Source organism: Chaetodon trifascialis, chromosome 1 (assembly GCF_039877785.1).
Source record: "Chaetodon trifascialis isolate fChaTrf1 chromosome 1, fChaTrf1.hap1, whole genome shotgun sequence".
Lineage (NCBI taxonomy): Eukaryota > Metazoa > Chordata > Actinopteri > Chaetodontiformes > Chaetodontidae > Chaetodon > Chaetodon trifascialis.
Genome location: NC_092056.1, coordinates 14,560,343 through 14,579,913, shown reverse-complemented (window position 1 = coordinate 14,579,913; position 19,571 = coordinate 14,560,343). Strand labels below are relative to the sequence as shown.

The following is a 19,571-nucleotide window of genomic DNA, read 5'->3' as shown; positions in this document are numbered from 1 at the left end:
TTCCTTACTCTATTATAACACGTTACTATCTGGATGCTTTGATCATTTTTCAAATCACTTACGATGTATTATTATTATTATTATTATTATTATTATTATTATTATTATTATTATTATTATTATTTTGGTGCAGTGAACCCCTTCACACCCCAAACCACATCTGTGTCTCCAGACTCCAATGCAGTGCTAACACTCAAAAACAGGCCCTTACATGAAAAGTGTAGTAACAGTGTACATCAGTGCAAAAATGTCCAATTAAATATTACATATTTCTTATATTACTTGAATAAATACTGCTTAGAGGGCTCAGGAAAGCTCTAGGACTAGGGTGCTATCTTGGCTTGGTCTTTAACCCAGTCTTTGGTGTGGTGTGCTCTGCAGTACATAGCATTTTCTTCAGTGCATGTGAGTTTTCTGTCATCCCTGTTGCACATTCTGTGCATGCAAGGACTGGCCACGTGGATCAGATGACCAATGGGACCCTGTCCATCTACCATATTTAAATACATTTCGGAGTAAATTTGTGACATATTTCTAAATATAATAAATAAATAAATAAATAAATAAATAAATAAATAAATAAATAAATAAATAAGCATCGTGAAACCGTGTTGTGCACTTCACTATTGAATTCTTAAAAACTGCTGTGATCAGATTGAAAGGAGCGCATTGTTCGAATTGTGCCAAACTGACCCATATCCGTCATGCGTCGGTCTCTCACACGAGCTAAACCATTAATGCCCTGGTTTTGTGCGTTTCTGTCATCGCTGTCTTTTTAAAAACGCAGACACACACAGCCCGACGTCATTCTGTCCGCACACATCACGCACGCTTGTCTGGCTGGAAGGTGACGCCAAAGCTCCCTGAGTGAAGTCTCGCGGAGTGAAACACCGGCCATTTTTCTCCATATATAGCAGGACACTTTGTGCTTGGGTAGTGTAACCGAAAGTGTTGCGATCACTTTGATAAGCCTACAAGTTTTGGCAAGTTTAATTTTGTTATCCAAGCATCCAAACTTACAGCAAACAGGACACAAACCATGTTTGTGTTTACCACTGCAAAGTTTTTTCGCTGACATCCTTGTCCGGATAGATGTTTGTCTAACTGTCGCACAAATGGAAATGGTGCCTAGCGAGGAGAACCAGTTCGTACCCAAAGAGGTGAGGTTATCACAGACCCAGCCCAGGTCGGGGAATCAACCTCTGGCTGTTAGCTGTTACCCTTGTAGACCATACTCATTAATAATGGAAAAACTTTTGCACTACTTTAGGAGTTTGCGATCTTGGTTTATAATTTAGAGGCTAACTCTCACCTGCTAACAGTTAGCTAAACATGACTTGGACGGCCTATCATGACATGGCTAGCCAACTAACGTTTTAGCTAACATCAGTTAGCCGCTAGTTTCACCGCATCTCATACAAAGTGAGTTTATGTAGATAACTAAAGCTTTAGAGTAGTTATCATTGAGGTATCCAGACTTCGAATTTGACTTTCTGATCATCAAATACTCCAGAGCTTTTCAAATGTTGCGGTCGACAGACGAAGACGACGTTTGTCAACATTAGTTAGCTAACTTGCAAGTAACATTAGCTGATATAATTTGGCTAGCTAATGTCGTTAGCCCTTTAAGTCTGATTAATGACATCAACTGTAGTTAATCTAGATGTTTTTGAAGTTGCTAAAAGAAATGGCAGTAACTATATTACAGCAACGGACCTTTCTGTCAGTGTTGAGGCAGCGTTGATCCCTATTGCTAGTTTGAGAATGCATATTTGAGTCCCCGTTTGCGGCTTGTTTTGAATGGTAACGTTACTTGTAGCTTTACTGTAAAAACGTTCACGTTAGCTAGTGGAATTCGCAAGCTAACGCTAATGTTAGCGGATCTGACGAGCTAACGTTGCTCATGAAGATGCAGACATGTAAAACACTACGTTAGCGTTAATGTTAACGTTAGTTAATTGGGTGACTCTAATGTTAGAATAAACATGTTCGCCCTTCCTATTTCGACATCTTTACCAAATCCATTCGTCATGATGATAAGTTATTCAGCCCTTGATTATATATCCTGTTTGGCTTGGTTGTTAGCAACCATTGACGTGCGATGTACAAACGTTGCTTAAAAATTAGTTAATCTACGACGGTACGATGGTTCTCATGCTTTCCACAGAAGGAAATAAAAAAAAGAAAGAGCTCAAAATCTCCAGCCTCTGTCAGCACCCTTCATGTTTTCTAGATGCTGATTTGCTTGTTGACATGTTGACTCGGGTTAACAGTGTAATTTCAACGTAAACGTCCCAGAGGATACGACTGGCATGGCATGTTATTTCATACTTTGCGTCTATCTATAGGATTGCTAGAAGTCATTTTGAGTCTAGTATTTAATTATGGCTGTTTTTTAATCACAGTTTGGCTGCATTGACGTCAGCTGCAGTCATACATCAAGCATAGGACGTCAGACGTTGATATTAGGGCTGGAGGGAAAATTGCATCTGATGATGCAGCACTGCACACCTTTTCTTCATATTTTGTAGTAATCGTGTAGCTTTTAGTGACACAAGGTATTAATGGATTACTAATAGACATAATAAAACTTTGCTGGGATAGTCTAACAGGAAGGATAACTTGAACTTGTCAGGAGGATATTGTTTTTTGTATTACTATATATACTTTTCTCTTTGACAGCAATGCAGGAGAGTCTCAGCACCCTAAAAAAATCATTTGACTGGTTAAAAAAGAATTGCTGAAATTACATCATTTTGTCCCCTGCTCTTCATTATAGAATTTTAATTTCTGTAGATTTCATATTTGGGTATTCATATGGTTAAGGAAATCTGCTGGCCATTAAGATATACATCAGACTGTCCTTCAGGTAGACATGTTCGTAAGACAGGAGCATAAAACCTAGTGAAATCACTTCCAAGAAAGAACCAGTGTGTAAGAATTAAGGGGATCTATTGGCACAATATAGAAAATGGAATATAATATTCATAAGTATGTCTTCACAGTGTATAATCACCTGGAAATAAGAATTGGACTGTTACCTTAGAATGAGCTCTTTGTATCTACAGAGGCAGCGGGTCCTCTCGCCCTGAAGCCCAGAAGGGGCAAACCAAACACTGACTCTAGAGAACGTCTTTCATTTTTGGCACGAGTTTCACAGCCACTGCAGGTTATCTTACATACTTATTAAAGGAGATGTGAGACCAGGGGTATTCACTTGGTTGCAATGTGCAACTTCACCACTAGATGCCACTAAATCTTCCACGCAGGTCCATTAAGTTCTATTGCCGATATCAGTGGCGATGACAAATGGTGTGAGACATGAGCTCAAGTGTAGGTAGAGTGGTCTTGGTAATTAAAGGTGTATCTAACTGATCTGCACTAAAATGTCTAAAAATTACTCAGCCTATATTATGTATTTTGTTGAATTTTGAATTTACATTATCCAATGGCCCCATGCTACTTCACAACATCATCAAGTATTCGCATACTGTCTACAAGCTGGTGTTTGGTGTTGAAAGTGGGTGGCAGTGGTTGTGCATTGTCTTCGGTCACCAAAAATCACTCAGAGCACTCTGCTGATGCTATGGGTTCAACTAAATGAAACATTTCTGAGGCGAGATGCATAGCTAGTAACCATGGTCACATAACCAGACTCGTACATGCAACCATGTAACATTTAATGAGTGGCTACTGAATGGCTTTGTGTTTGTGATGGTCCTGCTGTGTGGATTTATGGTAATGAAACCTGTTCTAAATGTCACCATACTGTATGTACATACATCTTTGGACCCATGTAGTCACTTCATGTGTCTTGGGTGGATCAGATAGCTGTCTTATCTCTTAAAAACTCTTAAAAACTATATTTTTTCAGAATGTTTTTCATGCATTATGGCAAAGAGAGCTGCAACATCAAATCCTGTTAATTGGTAAACGATAATAGTGCCTCTGTGTAATTTACAGTAGCATTGCCTCACACCACATTCTTTTGACGTAACTGTGATCATTTAATTTTTCCATTTTCTCTGTGCTTCCTAGTTTGTTGTTTTAAGAGCCTTTGAAGTGTAGTTGGTATCTTTGAAAGGCTTTGGAACTACAAGCAACAACATATCAATTATGTTGGATTTTATCATGCATCTTGATTTGTCAAATTTCATTTGTTAAAGGAAGTCATGGGTAATCATTATTTTTAGCCAGTTAAGTCTGTGATAAAATTGCTACTTTGTCGCTGGAGGGTCTTGTGTTGCTAAGTCAATAGCAATATGTATGAAAAGATGCGAAAGAAGATGAGTACCTTCAAAGGTGTTGCATTTCGGTCTGTTCTGCTAGTACAAATCAAAACAAGCCAAAAACAAGCAGGCAGTGAACATGAGACATTTTCCCCCACCATCATAATCGATTTTTTCTTTGAATCTTTTGGGGTGTTTGCTATTAAGGCTGATAGTAGAAAGCCGAACAGAGCACTGTCCCACCTGCTTTATGTTTGACTATGCCAAGACATCTCTCTCCAAGTGGAAACTAAATTCTGCCTGTCTAAACCTCCTTTGTGGTTTTCATAGTTCTTTTACATTCACTGCCAGGCTTGCCAGTGGTGTCTGAACAAGTCAGCAATTTGAGGAAACCATTATTTTATTGAGCCACAATTTAAAACAACAAAAAACATTTGGCAGAACATATTTCTACTGACAGTCAAGTTTTATTTGTCATGCCTTCATCTGTTTTTTCAATTACTATCAACAGTTAGTGCCCCCAATAGCTATACCAGCCACTGTCACTACTTTCCAGAACATTTTTTTGAATGTGGTCGCCCATTCAAATGTGTGGCATATTTCTTGCAAATGCAGGGTCCAAAGCACCAAATGTGGGAAAATTTTGGGTTTGGCTGGAGAAAGACAGGGAGAAAAGTCAGAGGTTGGCATGTGAGAGGTGGTATTGGAACAACGCAGGACCCTGAGGTGATGGTGCAGGATGCAGCTTTGTGGCCGCAATTGTGCCATTTACAGTAAATGGTATTTAAAGTAGAGTTTTGGCTGTTGTTGATCTCTCTACCTGCATCTCTGCATCTGAATTTTTGTGCATTGTCATGTGCAGTTGTAATTAGATTACATTATCATGTGTTCATGGATGTTGACATTTCACAACAGTATAGTGTATCATTATTTTGGTGCCGTTTAGAATCAGTTACAGCTGTAAAGAAATACAGCCTGAGCTTTGCAGTACATGTGGCTTCATGTCAGCACCTGGTGATTATATCCATGGTAAAAATAACCTTTAATCTCATAATACACTTGTGTGTTGTCAGCTGCAGCTTCTTTATAGGACCTGTCAGTTGCATTTTGCCAAGATCACAAACTTGAATATATGCCTAGCCAAGAGGTTGATTTGCCAGCCAAACAGTGGTAGATGTAGGCCTAAAAATCAGCTGCATTTAGCCTAAAGGTGTTTTTTTTTTTTTGAGGGGGGGGGGGATTACACAAATATGTTTTACATCTTATTTTCCCTTTTGTGTTCTCCATCCCAACTTTCTCTGTATATCATTAGGGTTTGTTTTGGAGTTGCAGACAGAGTATTTTTGATGAGATGAAGAGGATTTCTCAGGTAGCCATGCCTTGTGTGTGGCGTGGGAGAGTGTGCTAAAGCATGGTGTTAAAAGGATGCATGAAGCAGCACCGTGATGATCAGGCTTTTCTTTTATAAACAGTCAGCCTCATAAACAGCTTTATCAAATATAAGAGACATGCAATGAAATAATGATCACTTTAATGACATACTGGCAGATGAGTCCTGTTAAACACACATTTCTGTAAAAATATAATCACATTTAATGTTATCATCTAGAATTTAGATACCCATCAACATACCAGTACAATTCATTTGGTACTGATACCAAATAAAGTGGTACCTATATACAGTAATTCAGTGATATAAAAACATTTTATTGTTAATCACCAATGCCTGAAGTTAGGGCAGCTGGCCATTACACTGTGTGCTCAACAGTAAAAAGTAAGCATGTGTCAGCAATTGCATGGCCTGATTTGATTATACATTAATAATTTTTATTATTATTTGACATCAGATAAGGAGAAATTGTCCACTGCTCTGCAAGCGGCCTTGTCCAGTCATGTGCAAGGTTCTTACTTTAGATACTAAAATGTGGCAATGCGGTATTTGGAGGAATCAACGCATGTTTGTCTTCAAAAAACAAAAAAATTTGCATGCAGGAACATCATTTAAAATTGGCAACATTTTCATTTAAATTTGAAACTCTCTGATCAGATATCAAGTAAACAAGTGTACACACCTGGCCAGACATTCTGTTCTAGCTTTTGGTATTTTGTTTTTGTTGCTCTGACGCATCTCAGTTGGTACCAAAATGTACTACAGTTCAACATCCAGCTGTATCCTTTTGAGAAATGTCAGTTAACTGGTAACGTGGAGGCTATATCAGCGCTGAGGCATGACATGAGGTTGTATGTTTCCTCTGTCGACTGGCATGTTTCTAGTAATGTGTAAAGGCATTTATTCTAACATGTAGCTTTTCACCAGTGCACAGTGCTTAACATGCAAAATACAGAATGAAAATGTAGCATCATGCTAATCTTATTTTTCTCTTTTTCCTCTTGATTTGCAGATCCAAAATGCAGCTGAAGAGCCCAGAGTGCTGTGTATAATTCAGGACACCACCAGTGCAAAGACGGTGAATGAGAGGCTCACCCTCAACCTGCCTGCCTCCACCACCCTCTCCAAACTTTATGAAGATGTTGCCCACAAAGCAGGATATGTGAAAGGCACTTTTGACCTTGCCTGGGGAAATGTGCCAGACATGGTTAGGAGATTCATTCATCTAGACATTCACTTTTGTTTCCTCCAACATGTGATAATGGTTTTCTGCATAAATCGACACAACTGTCAGTGCAATTATGCATCTCAAACGGCTTCATGCTGAAGCTTTGTGATAGCTGTTAAATCAAAAGTGTTAAGTCAAGGTAAAACTTGCATTTCAGGGTTTTAACTTGATGCTAAGATGACATGGAATACAAAAAGGCATTGATTAGCTTAATTGTGTGTTGATAATTTGAAGTTTGCAATCAGTGGGAGCCTTTTTCCCCCATCCTACTGGATTTGGATGGTCACACAAAAACATGGTTCCCTTAACCCAGCTTGGCAGGCAATGCTCTGTATTTATATAATAGTCTAGATAGCTTAGATTTGTGTAGGATTAAAAATGTTTAAGTATTGGGTCAGCAGCAGCAGTTTTTATCTCCTCTAAAGACTAGGGCCGTACTTGAATGAGAATTTTCAGTCAGAGAAATAAAAAGTTTAGGTCCTGGTCTTAGTTCTGTTATAGAATCCACTGTCTGTCTCTTCTGTGTGGCTGTTACCCGAAGAGTCAGTCTCACTGGACGGCAGTAGAGGAGGTTGTAGTGGCATCTGGCTCTGTGTTGTCCTGGTCTCTGTTTCCACCCTCTTCATTTTATAGTATGCCAATTTTGACACAAGCAAAAGTTTACAACCTGCTATGCTGTTCCTCTGCCTAAGTCAACACGACTTCTCCGCTGATGATGTCAGTCATCTAGGGGAGATTCCCAATAAACACACTATGCCATCTGTCCACCACCAGACAAACTGGTTAAGGTAGTAGATATTTAGCACTTAATGAGCCTGATATCTCTCTCAACAAAAAAAAATGAAATATTGGACTTCTTTGACAATTGTTTGCTCATTTGTCCTTTAACAATTTTAGAAGGTGATGGTATGTCAGTGCTGTGTTTGTAGCTTTTTCCGCTGACCCCAATTGGTCAATAAATGAATTGGTGCAGCTTTAAGTTAATGTTTTGATTTGGTGTAGATGAGTTCAAGTATTTCAGGTGAACTCCGGGGGAATTCATAATCACGGTCGTGTTTGCAGTTGCTGTTCACTTGTCTTGAGAAATTTATGTTTGAGCACATAGGCCCGACCACTTCGACAATGGAAGGAGTGTGTCACCATAGCATGACCTCAGTGGAGCTGATAGTGGTAGAGATATGTATGAAAGTTGGGCAGGGAACTGGTTTTTCTTTTTTTCATGCTATCAGTGTTCAGAAAAAGATTTTGCCGCACCATTTGTTTTCTGCTACAAAGAAAACTGTGCAAGAATGGTGTTGTTAAGAGAGAGCACTCTCATATTTTGCACAGGCAACTTCAGAATGAATGCATCTTTAATGTGTTCACTCAGTGTTGATATTGAGTTTGTTCTGTGTTGTCTGTTTGTGTACATACTACTCCCTTTTCTTAAATGAGCGCAGGCTAATCCTGCTGCTGACCCAGGCCAAAGCCCAGGTGTCTGTTGTTATCTCACTGAGTAGGTCAGTGGATTAAGCCACTGTATGTTTCCACTGCAGCACTTTGCTTGCTTGTCCTCAGCTCGCCTAGGGGAAAGACAGAAAGTCGTCTGCAACGCTGCGTCGTTCACATGTTGGCTTCAAGTTATTTACCTTGTCTGCGTCAACACAGAGAATTTGCCGAAAATGAGTTCAATGGGAATCTAAGTTTTGTGAGTTCATCCAGTTTGGAGCCTATAGAAGACTGCTTGTTTTGAAGCTGATGTTGTTCTGCTTTGTCCAGGAATTGTTATTTTCATGTTTCTGTTCATGTGATGTAGGCACCACTGGAGCACAGCAGTGAGATGTCCCTCTCAGATTCTGGGTTTGAGCCTGGTGGTAAACGGAATTTCCTCCAGCTTACAGACAAAGATGGAGAGCAGCCCCAGATTGCATCGGTGAGTGATATAAACACAGTGAATTCATAATTTATAAATAATATCAATAATTCTTTGTTGTTAAGTGTACAATCTGCGATCCCATTGGCTTTTGTCTGAAGAAGATTTAGCCTCTGGGCGCAATGCCCTAATGTTTTGGGACTTCCGGTGTAGCTGGTGAATGGAAGAGGAAGTCTTGGTCCAGATATCCGGGCCAGGACTTCCTCTTCCACATACCGGTCATTGTTTACAAGCCCATTAGAAGTTTTAGACATTTCGGCTAATCTCTATAAAAAAATATCTGTATATGAATCGATAAATGATTGCAGATGGGTTCCCGGATTGCATTTCAACCAATGCATTCTACTTTTTTTGCTCTCTACATTGAGTGTTTACCTGCATGCAATCAAAGCCTGCTTGAACGTGATTTGGTCATTACTACAAATGGAAACCAGAATGCTTTCGAGACCAAAAATCTTGTCCCTTGCCTACAGGTTCTGTATTCGGATGCAGATTTCTGTCTATTGAGATTATTGGGTGTACTACTGTGTGATTGGTTTTTAGTTAGTTATTTTATTCAAAGTTCCTCTCTGTGTGTTAATGTGTGCAGGATGAGTCAGGAACAGCAGACAGCAGTGGACTGGATGACAGTTCTCAGGAGCGGTTTATTGGGCCCCTACCGAGAGACGGCACTGCAGGCTGCAGTGGTGACTACAGCAGTCCATCTTACTCCTACTCGTCTATCCTCAACAAATCTGAGACAGGTGAGGTTTTGTCTCCTGTTGAATAATGGACATTACTCCTTTTATACAAACCAGCTGACCTCTTCTTTCCTTTCTCTTGCCCATGCTGCAGGTTATGTGGGCTTGGTCAACCAAGCCATGACCTGCTATTTGAACAGTCTTCTACAGACGCTGTTCATGACCCCAGAGTTCAGAAATGCGCTCTACAAGTAAGGAACTTTGCTCGTATTGGCGAAGTTTTACTTATGAATTACAATTTTAAAATTCCTTTATAACTTCTGTCCAACTTCAGCTGGGAGTTTGAGGAGTCTGAGGAGGACCCAGTCACCAGCATCCCCTACCAGCTGCAGAGGCTGTTTGTTCTGCTGCAGACGAGTAAGAAGCGGGCGATTGAGACCACTGATGTAACGCGGAGCTTTGGCTGGGACAGCAGTGAGGGTGAGCGTTTGAATGCTCCTGTGACTACACTCACATGCCTCTGGATCTGTACGCTTAATTACACTTTTTGTGCGTTTGTTTTTAGCTTGGCAGCAGCATGACGTCCAGGAGCTGTGCAGGGTCATGTTTGATGCCCTGGAGCAAAAGTGGAAGCAGACAGAGCAGGTAGGAGAATGCAAGAAGTTTTCCTAGACTTCTGACAACAAACATCATTTCAGCAGCTAGTTTAAGGGCTCCCACCCACAATGGAAACAAAAGACCTACTGTGAATTGAGCCAGTAAGCTGCAGGGTTTGCTGTTTCTGATCAGAGTGAGTTCTTAACTGAAAAACACTTCATCCAGTGTGCGTATGTGCAGCCATGTGGTCTGGACACAGACAAATGAATGCATGTGATTGAGCCCAGTTAAAAATAATGTAGATAACTATGTATTTTTTCTAGTTCACTTTTCAGAAGCTTTCACTGAAGCGAGAATTTCAAGTTAAAAACTGGTCCAGATGGTGTGAAGATTTAGTCCCAAACTGGAATTTGGTTCAGATGAACCTTATGTTCATTGACACAGGTTTTAGCGTGAATCTAATAGTCTGAAAGTAATATTTAGTGTAGACGTTAGACTCTATTTTAAGAGAGAACTTAGGTGTAGCTGGTGCGACGGGCCATAGGTGTACCACAAGCCACAGTAGTATGTCAGAATTGCAAGAAAATTGTAACAGCAGTAGGGGGCACCTCAGCAGCTATTGTGACGTCAAAACCAAGCAGACCAACCAAACCAAACTACAACTACTCCTACCTTTGAATAGTGAACTGACCATATGTGTAAAATCAGTCTAGAAGCCAAACATGTTAATGTTCACTACTTCTACACTTAGAAAAAGTGCACCCGGGAGAGAAAATGTTGTTGCCAAACAAATGCTGTATTGTTACAAGTGAAACATGGCTGAGGAAGCCTGACTGTCATGCCTCCGTATCCTCAGGCTGACCTGATCAACCAGCTGTACCAGGGGAAGCTGAAGGATTATGTCCGTTGTCTGGAGTGTGGCTATGAGAGCTGGAGAATTGATACTTACCTGGACATCCCTCTCGTGATCCGACCCTTTGGAGCCAGCCAGGCCTATGGCAGTGTGGTGTGTTTTTCTCCACATTTCATTCCTTTGAACTTTTAACTCATGTGCAGACACTTTTAACCCTCATTCACTCTGTGGGATTCACAGCTACATCAAGGCTGCCTTAAATGCAGTACTTTTAATACTGTTTATGAGCATTTATTATTTCAGCCTCCATGTAAATATACCTGAAGCTATTTTTTTCTGCCACAGGAAGAGGCTTTGCAGGCATTTATCCAACCAGAAACTCTGGATGGGCCCAACCAGTACTTCTGTGAACGCTGCAAAAAGAAATGTGATGCCCGGAAGGTGAGCGTACTGAAAATGTGACATGGGAGTCATGTTCAGTGGAGATAGAGCTCTGCTGTTGACCTGTCTGAGTCTTTGATAAATGCTTCCCTTCACAGGGTTTGAGATTTCTGCACTTTCCCTACCTGCTGACACTCCAGCTGAAGCGCTTTGATTTTGACTACACCACTATGCATCGCATCAAGCTTAACGACCGCATGACTTTCCCAGAGGAGCTTGACATGAGCCCGTTCATTGATGTGGAAGACGAGGTGAGGGCACAAATGGCAATCTCCACTTTAATCAGATTTACATTCATTCAGCCAGGTCACCTCCCTCCAGGGAAATGCTGATATCCTCTCAATACCAATATGTCATGTAGTGAGTGAAAAACATGTGATAGCTCTGGATCATTCTGTTTTTGCATCTTATATTGCCTCTACATTCAGTAATATGACACAACTCAAGGGCAAAATAAGTGAACAAACACCTTTTAGGTCATAAAGGCAACACCCGATGTGTTACAGGTGTCTTCAGTTCTTTACTGTTGAATTATTCAAGTAAAAAGAAGACGTGAAGCTAGATGATGTGACACGTTTTCCCACAAACGTTACTTGTAGTTTTTAACAACTCACTTCGTATCCTGTGAAGTATGGTTGACCATTGTGTTTAGCCTCTGTCTTTTTAAACACCTCTCCATGATCGGTTTTGACATGGTCTCTCTAGAAGTCACCTCAGACAGAGAGCTGCACTGACAGCGGAGCAGAGAATGAAGGCAGTTGCCACAGCGACCAGATGAGCAACGATTTTTCCACCGATGATTGTGTGGATGAGGGCATCTGCTTGGACAGCACCGGCAGCACAGAGAGAGTGTTGAAGCCAAAGGTAATCATCTTGACCATCCACCATACTGTATAGGTATTGTTGATTGTTGTTAATCTCCTTGGTTCGCTGTCTGTTGGATGGTTAGATGTCTCAATCAAGTTGTTTTTAATGTCCTGAATCGAGTCCTTTAATATTAGGTATCTGCTGATACTGAGTCGGATCTGATATTTACCGTATATTCACCCAAATGTTGATTAAATATGAATCTGACACATTGAAATAGCAGACATAGCCTTCTAAATTTGGTCCACCTTATTTTTCACAAGCTGCTTGATCCAAATACTGAGTATTCTGATTTAAAAACTATAAAGTTGATGATCTTAAATTATTGATATTATATCGATGAAAGTTTAAGTGGGAGAATTTGACTCCTGAACGTGAAGTAACACCATCCACTAGATGGAGAGCCACTAAACAATCTTTGGCAGAGTACTGACAACAGCTTGCAGACAGCACACAAACCTGGTAATAGCCAAGTTGTACTCAGGGAATTAACATTAATTAGTGACAGCTGATATGACCTGCTGCTGCATTTTGACATTTTAACGTCAACAGTCAGCAGCGGCGAAAAATGAGGAGCTTCTACCTGAATGTTTTATACACTTCGTTTTGCTAATGAGGAGCGATAACAGCTTTGTTACTGGAGTTTAGCAAGTCCATGTAGTTTGCAGTCAATCACTGGTATGGCCAATTAATATTTCACACTCACAAAGTCCTAATTTTCAGTGGCATATGCAGTGAAAATTCCCACTGCAGAGCTTGGCTGTGATTAAGGAGAGCCACACTGTAACACTTACAGGCTGAGGTGGATAAAAGACAGTTACAGCTGAATGATAAGCTGTTTCTCCCCTCTGTGCATGCTTTCCTCTTCCCTCTGTAAATATAGCGTGTATCGCTATATCCTGCTGTTGCAACTGTTGTCAGCATCACTTACCCTGTATGCTGAGTCCTAACTACTTGGTTGTTGTTCACAGAGTTTGCTGACCTTTGAGCTGTTCTCTGTCATGGTCCATTCTGGGAGTGCTGCGGGTGGCCATTACTACGCCTGCATCAAATCCTTCAGTGATGGCCAGTGGTACAGTTTCAATGATCAACACGTGAGCAAGGTCAGACTCAGTCTTTGAGTAACCTCTCTTGTCCTTGTACAGCACTTACATATCGGGCAGAATGGCTCACCAGACTATATCAGTGCAAGTCATCAGTTTGTACTCTGCTTATCATTACCATGGTGGTATCTGTTCAATCATTGTCAGTATGTTTCTGTGCATTTCTGTTGGGCAGATCACCCAAGATGATATCAGGAAGACATATGGGGGGTCCTCAGGGAGCAGAGGCTATTATTCCAGTGCCTTTGCAAGGTCAGTTGTCTTGTATCTGTCTCCAGCACTCACAGGATTGCTGTATATTGCATGCATACAGTCCATTTGTTCAGGAAATGCAATAATGATGAAGTGGACTTGTTTATTTGTGTTCAAAAGAAAAGTCAAGAGGGTTCGTGTTTATGCTTTGTTTCTAGTTCTCTTATGTTCCCTTTAAAGGAATAGGCAACTGCCTTAGGGCTGACAAATTTCTCTAAATGTGTTCCACTTCTTTCATTGACAAGTCGTCTACATCTTCTCCCTACAGCTCTACCAATGCTTACATGCTGATTTATAGATTGAAAGATCCCTCAAGGAATGCAAGTAAGAATTTACTTCAGTTAAATCTTGTACGGCTGATGTTAAAACATGTCATCTGAATTATTTTAATGTGCCACACATTTTAAAACCACACCACTACATCCCTTCAGTGTGATAGGGTTATGCTGATATTTTCATATAACTTGTTTCTAACACCAGGGTTGCCTTGAGTGCACTTGTCTTAGAATTAGTATACAGTTGTAATGAGAACCCTGTCTGTCCTGTTTGCAGAGTATTTATCTGCAGAAGACTTCCCAGAGCACATTAAGAGTTTGGTTCAGAAGGAGAAAGAGTCTGAAGAGCAGGAGAAGAGACAGAGGGAGATTGAGCGCAACACTTGCAAGGTACATGGTCCATCAGTTCAAGGTCTAGTGTTTTGCTGCTGAATGAGGATCAGTTGATGCCTTGCTTCTCTTTTCAGTGTAGTTTAACTCTTCTGCTTTTTACCTTCAGATCAAGCTATTCTGCATGCATCCCGTGAAGATGATGATGGAGAGCAAGCTGGAAGTACACAAAGACAAAACCCTCAGAGAAGCAACAGAGATGGCTTACAAAGTCTGTTGGTTTATTGTTCCTTCATGATCTGATTTTCCAACAACATAGCTGATCAGCAGTTGGCTTTTAAATCTTGAATGTTGAGTGTCTGTAAATGCACCAGAAAGGATACAAAGGTTATTGTGTTCAACCACTGTACTGCACAATAATGTAATATTGGAAAAATAGTTATAGTAAGCTTTGGAAAATGGATGAACCCTCATCAAGATGAATCCTGTGTTTACTTTTTGTGGTCATTCGTGTGTTCTGTACCTCAGCTGATGGAGCTGGAGGGAGTGGTCTCTCTCGACTGTTGCCGTTTGGTAAAGTACGATGAGTTCCATGAGTACCTGGAGCGCTCCTACGAAGGTGAGGAGGACACACCGATGGGCCTGCTGCTGGGAGGAGTCAAGTCCTCATATATGTTTGACTTGCTGCTCGAGACCCGCAGGCCAGAGCAAGTGTTCCAGCCTTACAAACCCGGAGGTCAGTAGCCTGATGCTGTTGATTCAAACTTTTCAGTTAGGAATGTCTGAAAGATGGAGATAGGCTCTTGTTTTGTCTACTGTTGTACTTTGTGCTGCATAGGTATATTGTGTGCAATTAACTTAAAAAGAAAAGTTTGATTCAAGCCCATGGAGCAGAGTGTGCGTGATCATGTAGACTCTACTATATGGACCAGCTGTGCAAATGGACTGTACACCAGTTATAGAATCAGATGTGTAGATGGTCAAAATACCAAGTGAAACAATAACTTAATGTCTGTGTGGGTGTGCTTCTGATTTTCTGCAGAGGTGATGGTGAAGGTTCATGTTGTGGATCTGAAGAGCGAGACCATCGCCTCTCCAATCAGCGTTCGAGCGTACTTGAACCAGACGATCACTGAATTCAAACAGCTTATTGCACAGGTATCGTGCTCTCCTCACTTCTCCTTCACTGGATCCTCTCTTCCTTGTTCAGTTTCGTAAACTGTGTTCATAACCCCCATGAGAACATCTGAACAGTCTTGGAGACTTAAACTTTATGTGTATTTCTTCCCAGGCTACAGGGTTATCTGCAGAAACCATGCGTGTGGTCCTGGAGCGCTGCTATAACGACCTCCGGCTCCTGTATGTTCCAAACAAAACACTGAAAGCTGAAGGATTCTTCAGGAGTAACAAGGTCCCTACTTTTTTTCAGTTCCGGCTTTTGTGCTTACATTTGTTTGCATTGCCTTTTGTGCCAAAATATGTCATAAAATCTGCTGAATGTGACCTATTTTTTGTTTTGTCTTTCCATCAGGTTTTTGTAGAGAGCTCTGAGTCCACAGATCATCAGGTTGCTTTCACTGACTCACTCCTGTGGAAACTGTTGGATCGTCACGGGAATACAATCCGACTCTTGGTCTTGCTGCCTGAGCAGTCTCCTGGTACCTTGGCCAGCAGGACTCTTTGCCAAAAAGCAGGCGGTGACTCTGATGTGCCCTTTGAGGGCGCAAAGGGTAACAGGAAATCTGTCGAGGCTATCCTCGAGGAGAGCACAGAGAAGTTAAAGAATCTGTCTCTGCAGCAGCAGCAGCAGCAGCAGCAGCAGCAGCAGCAGCAGCAGCAGCAGCAGCAGCAGCAGCAGGGCTCCAGCACCAGTGACAGCCAGAAAAGCTCTGACGCCAGCGACTTTGAACATATCGAATCCCCGACCCAAGAGGCTGACTCTAACTCTTCCCTCTGTGTGGCCGCAGACAACAGAGAGTTAGAGAACCGGATCAGGACTGCGGCCGGAGGCAGCAGCGGAGCCTCCTCCGACCCCGAGAACCACTTTGCTTGCGAGGAGCGCTCGGACTCTGAGGTGAACAATGACCGCAGCACCAGCTCAGTGGACAGCGACATCCTGAGCTCCAGCCACAGTAGTGACACACTGTGTAATGCCGACAGCGGGCCCATACAGCTGGCCAACGGCTTGGACTCGCACAGCATCACGAGTAGCCGTCGCTCCAAAGCCCACGAGGGCAAAAAAGAGACGTGGGACACTGCTGAAGAAGACTCTGGAACGGACAGCGAGTACGACGACAATGGGAAGAGCAAGGCAGAGGCTCATTACCTGTACTTCAGAGCAGAGCCGTGTTCTCAGGATGACTCCACGTGGGATGCACAAAAATGTACGAACCCTCTGTTTAGAATCTAGTTTTAAGGAATAATCATCCTTGAGTAAGGAAAATAAGTTCACATTACATTTTTAAGTTCATCAGAGGCACACACACTCTTTTCTTGCAGAGCTTGTTTGAAGTTGCATTGACAATATTGCGCAAGTGAAAGAATATTCCTCAGTGTTTGAAGGCAAACGTTTAATTGTTGTTTCTTGTCATCTGTTTCAGGTTTAGTGGTTCATGTGGACAAGAGAATAACATTAGCAGCATTTAAACAGAACCTGGAGCCCTATGTGGGAGTCACCTCCACCCAGTTCAAGGTGTTTCGGGTGTATGCCAACAACCAGGAGTTTGAGAGTGTACGGCTCAATGAAACACTCTCATCGTTCTCTGATGATAACAAGGTCAGCATCTGTTCTGGAAGTGGCTTTAGAAGATTTTAGTAGTCTTTGCTAGAGTGAGCCAATACTTGACTTTTGACTTGGACATTTTATTACTTCCCATAGATAACTATTCGACTAGGAAGAGCACTGAAAAAGGGTGAATACAGAGTGAAAGTGTATCAGCTACTAGTGAATGAACCAGAGGTAAGAACTGAAAGACTTTCCTGTGTACTACACTCAAGAAAATTGTGTCTGAACATTGTAATCACAAATACGAATCATTTTTTCATGTTTCACAGCCCTGTAAGTTCCTTGCGGACACGGTGTTTGCCAAGGGCATGACTGTCAGACAGTCTAAAGAGGAGCTGCTCCCTCAGTTGAAAGAGCAGTGCAAGCTTGACCTCAACATCGACAGGTGAGACGTGGTTACTGCACATTTGTAAATAAAAGGAGAAAGTGTAAGAGTTAACCAAACTTTGTGTGTGTGTGTGTGTTTTCAGGGTTCGTCTCAGGAAAAAGACGTGGAAGAACCCAGGCACAGTGTTTCTGGACTACCATGTCTATGAAGAGGACATCAGCATCTCCTCCAACTGGGAGGTTTTCCTGGAAGTTCTCAATGGTAAAATCCGGATCAACATCAGAGTGATGAAATTATTCCTTCATTTATAATGTCGTTCTTGAAGATACAAATGCCAGCACTTAAAACTGGACTGCAGGGAAACGGGTCCTTTTTCCAGGTGACGTTTTGGTTAAAATAAAAAACAGTTAGAGCACAGCTTGATCTACCGTCTGTTATGATTTGTTTTCAGAACCAGAGAAGATGAAGTCCATGTCGCAGCTGGCTGTTCTGACCCGGAGATGGAGCCCTGCCACAATGAAGCTGGGACCCTTCCAGGAAGTTATTCTGGAGAGCAGCAGTGTAGAAGAACTCAAGGAGAAGGTTTGTCTGGTTTAAGTTTTTCACAATTTGTTTGCATCATTTACACAGAGGTACAATTTATTCATCCAGTAAGACATGGAAGTTACAGCCCTCTCATCCTGATCAACCAACACCAGTTACCAAAATGCAGGAAGTAAATACCCACAAAATAATACTATAGATGAAAAGGGCATATAACTAGCTGTTCGTGCAGTGATGCAGTGTCTTTGCTCTAAGCAGCATCATCACATTTTATTCATTGACTGAGAAATGAAATTTAACCTGAAAGGAGTTACAAAATAATATGTTTGCTTGAATAACAGATGCTCTAATACCATTCACTGTAACTAATTGGCCTTTTGTGTAATCTTTTTGCAGCTCAGTGAAATCAGTGATATTCCTCTCGAGAACCTGGAGTTTGCAAAGGTACGTGAGATGCAGCACCTCGCACATGACACTTATATATCTTCTTATGTTACTTTAGTCTCCCATCTTCCAAACTAATCCACCCCTGACTGAGTGTCCATTGCTCTGCTCCGTGCAGGGCAGAGGAACATTTCCTTGTGATATTTCTGTGCTGGAGATCCATCAGGATTTGGACTGGAACCCTAAGGTGTCCACTCTGAACGTGTGGCCTCTGTACATCTGTGATGATGGAGCTGTGGTCTTCTACAGGTGAAAGAGTTCAAAACTACTTCCTTACTTACAATCCATAAGCAGTAATTAGGAGGTTATTGAAGGAAAGCTCTTAATGGGTCATAGTTGTAGAAAATGCATAATTAGGCATTCATAAGTGCTTTATAATGACTAATAAAGAGCCAATATGCAGGCTGATAGGCATCTAGTAATAATGAATATATGAAATTGTGTGACACATTTTAAATGTTTGTGAACTGAAATCCACATTCCTGTGATCTTTGTGCAGGCACAGCACAGAGGAGCCTATGGAGCTGTCGGAGGACGAGCGCAGTGAGCTGATGAAGAAGGAGAGCAGTCGTCTGCTCAAGACTGGACACCGTGTCAGCTACTCGCCACGCAAGGAGAAGGCCCTCAAGATCTACCTGGATGGAGGCCCTGCCAAGGACCCGGGGCAGGACTGAGACACAGAGCACAGCTCCTGGTTATTTGGATCGTCTGGCTGCTGCAGCAGGGCAGCCAGGCTGCAGGACTCTGAGTCTGAGTGTCGGGTCCGATAGTTACTTGAACATCAAACAGCGTTGTGAGGCTGATGTGCTCTCACCCTCCACTCTGAGCCCCAGGACTGGTTCAGAAACCCTATTGTGCACTATAGTGTATTGTACTGTAAAGTTTAAAGGGAAGTACGAAAGTCATTCAATACAGGAAAAAAAAAATCAAATACTGTATAGACAAATCAAATTGAACGTAAAAGCTCCAGAGATGGATGCAGAGATGGTCGGACTGTGAAACTGGGCTGGAGGACATTCATCCCATCTCTTTAAGTCTCCCGTCTCCTTTCACATCAGTCTGTTTTACTGTGTGTTTCTCATCCTGTTTCAGGAATAGTGTTGATTCCGATTCATCTGTGACCGTCTCGTAAGTCCATACGCTCACAGCGCCTGAGCACTGCTCTGTTAGAGAAATCATGCTCATCTTACCTGGCTCACCGTCGAATATTTCAAAAGCAACAGCACATACAACCAAGAACTACTTATCTCGCCTTCCGTTTCACCTCTTCTGGCAAGGCTAACCTCACTCTCCCAGAGACTTTGACAAGTTGAG

The 19,571-nt window shown here is 41.8% G+C and overlaps 1 protein-coding gene across 2 annotated transcripts; it reads left to right on the top strand.

Annotated features, from left to right (window-relative positions):
• The first annotated feature begins 860 nt into the window (after positions 1-860).
• On the top strand, positions 861-19,191 carry usp47 (ubiquitin specific peptidase 47). 2 transcript variants are annotated; one of them, XM_070958559.1, is made up of 28 exons: positions 861-1,160; positions 6,632-6,826; positions 8,643-8,759; positions 9,349-9,502; positions 9,594-9,690; positions 9,774-9,919; positions 10,005-10,084; positions 10,893-11,042; positions 11,235-11,330; positions 11,429-11,581; positions 12,036-12,194; positions 13,169-13,300; positions 13,476-13,552; positions 13,821-13,876; positions 14,105-14,217; positions 14,327-14,428; positions 14,686-14,893; positions 15,200-15,315; positions 15,449-15,568; positions 15,689-16,541; positions 16,758-16,933; positions 17,036-17,116; positions 17,212-17,327; positions 17,413-17,531; positions 17,722-17,852; positions 18,210-18,257; positions 18,376-18,506; positions 18,757-19,191. In XM_070958559.1, the coding sequence occupies exons 1-28, from the start codon at positions 1,116-1,118 to the stop codon at positions 18,929-18,931; spliced, it is 4,146 nt and encodes a 1,381-aa protein (XP_070814660.1). In that variant the 5' UTR covers positions 861-1,115; the 3' UTR covers positions 18,932-19,191. The 2 variants fall into 2 exon arrangements, with proteins under 2 accessions (XP_070814660.1, XP_070814669.1); XM_070958568.1 differs by lacking the exons at positions 861-1,160; positions 6,632-6,826 and adding an exon at positions 8,307-8,534.
• Positions 19,192-19,571: the final 380 nt, after the last annotated feature.

Coding starts and splice junctions, on each gene's coding strand:
- usp47 (XM_070958559.1), top strand. CDS start 1,116: ATGGAAATGGTGCCTAGCGAGGAGAACCAGTTCGTACCCAAAGAG. Junction 11,582..12,035: donor TCATTGATGTGGAAGACGAG/GTGAGGGCACAA, acceptor TGGTCTCTCTAG/AAGTCACCTCAGACAGAGAG. Junction 17,117..17,211: donor TACTAGTGAATGAACCAGAG/GTAAGAACTGAA, acceptor CATGTTTCACAG/CCCTGTAAGTTCCTTGCGGA.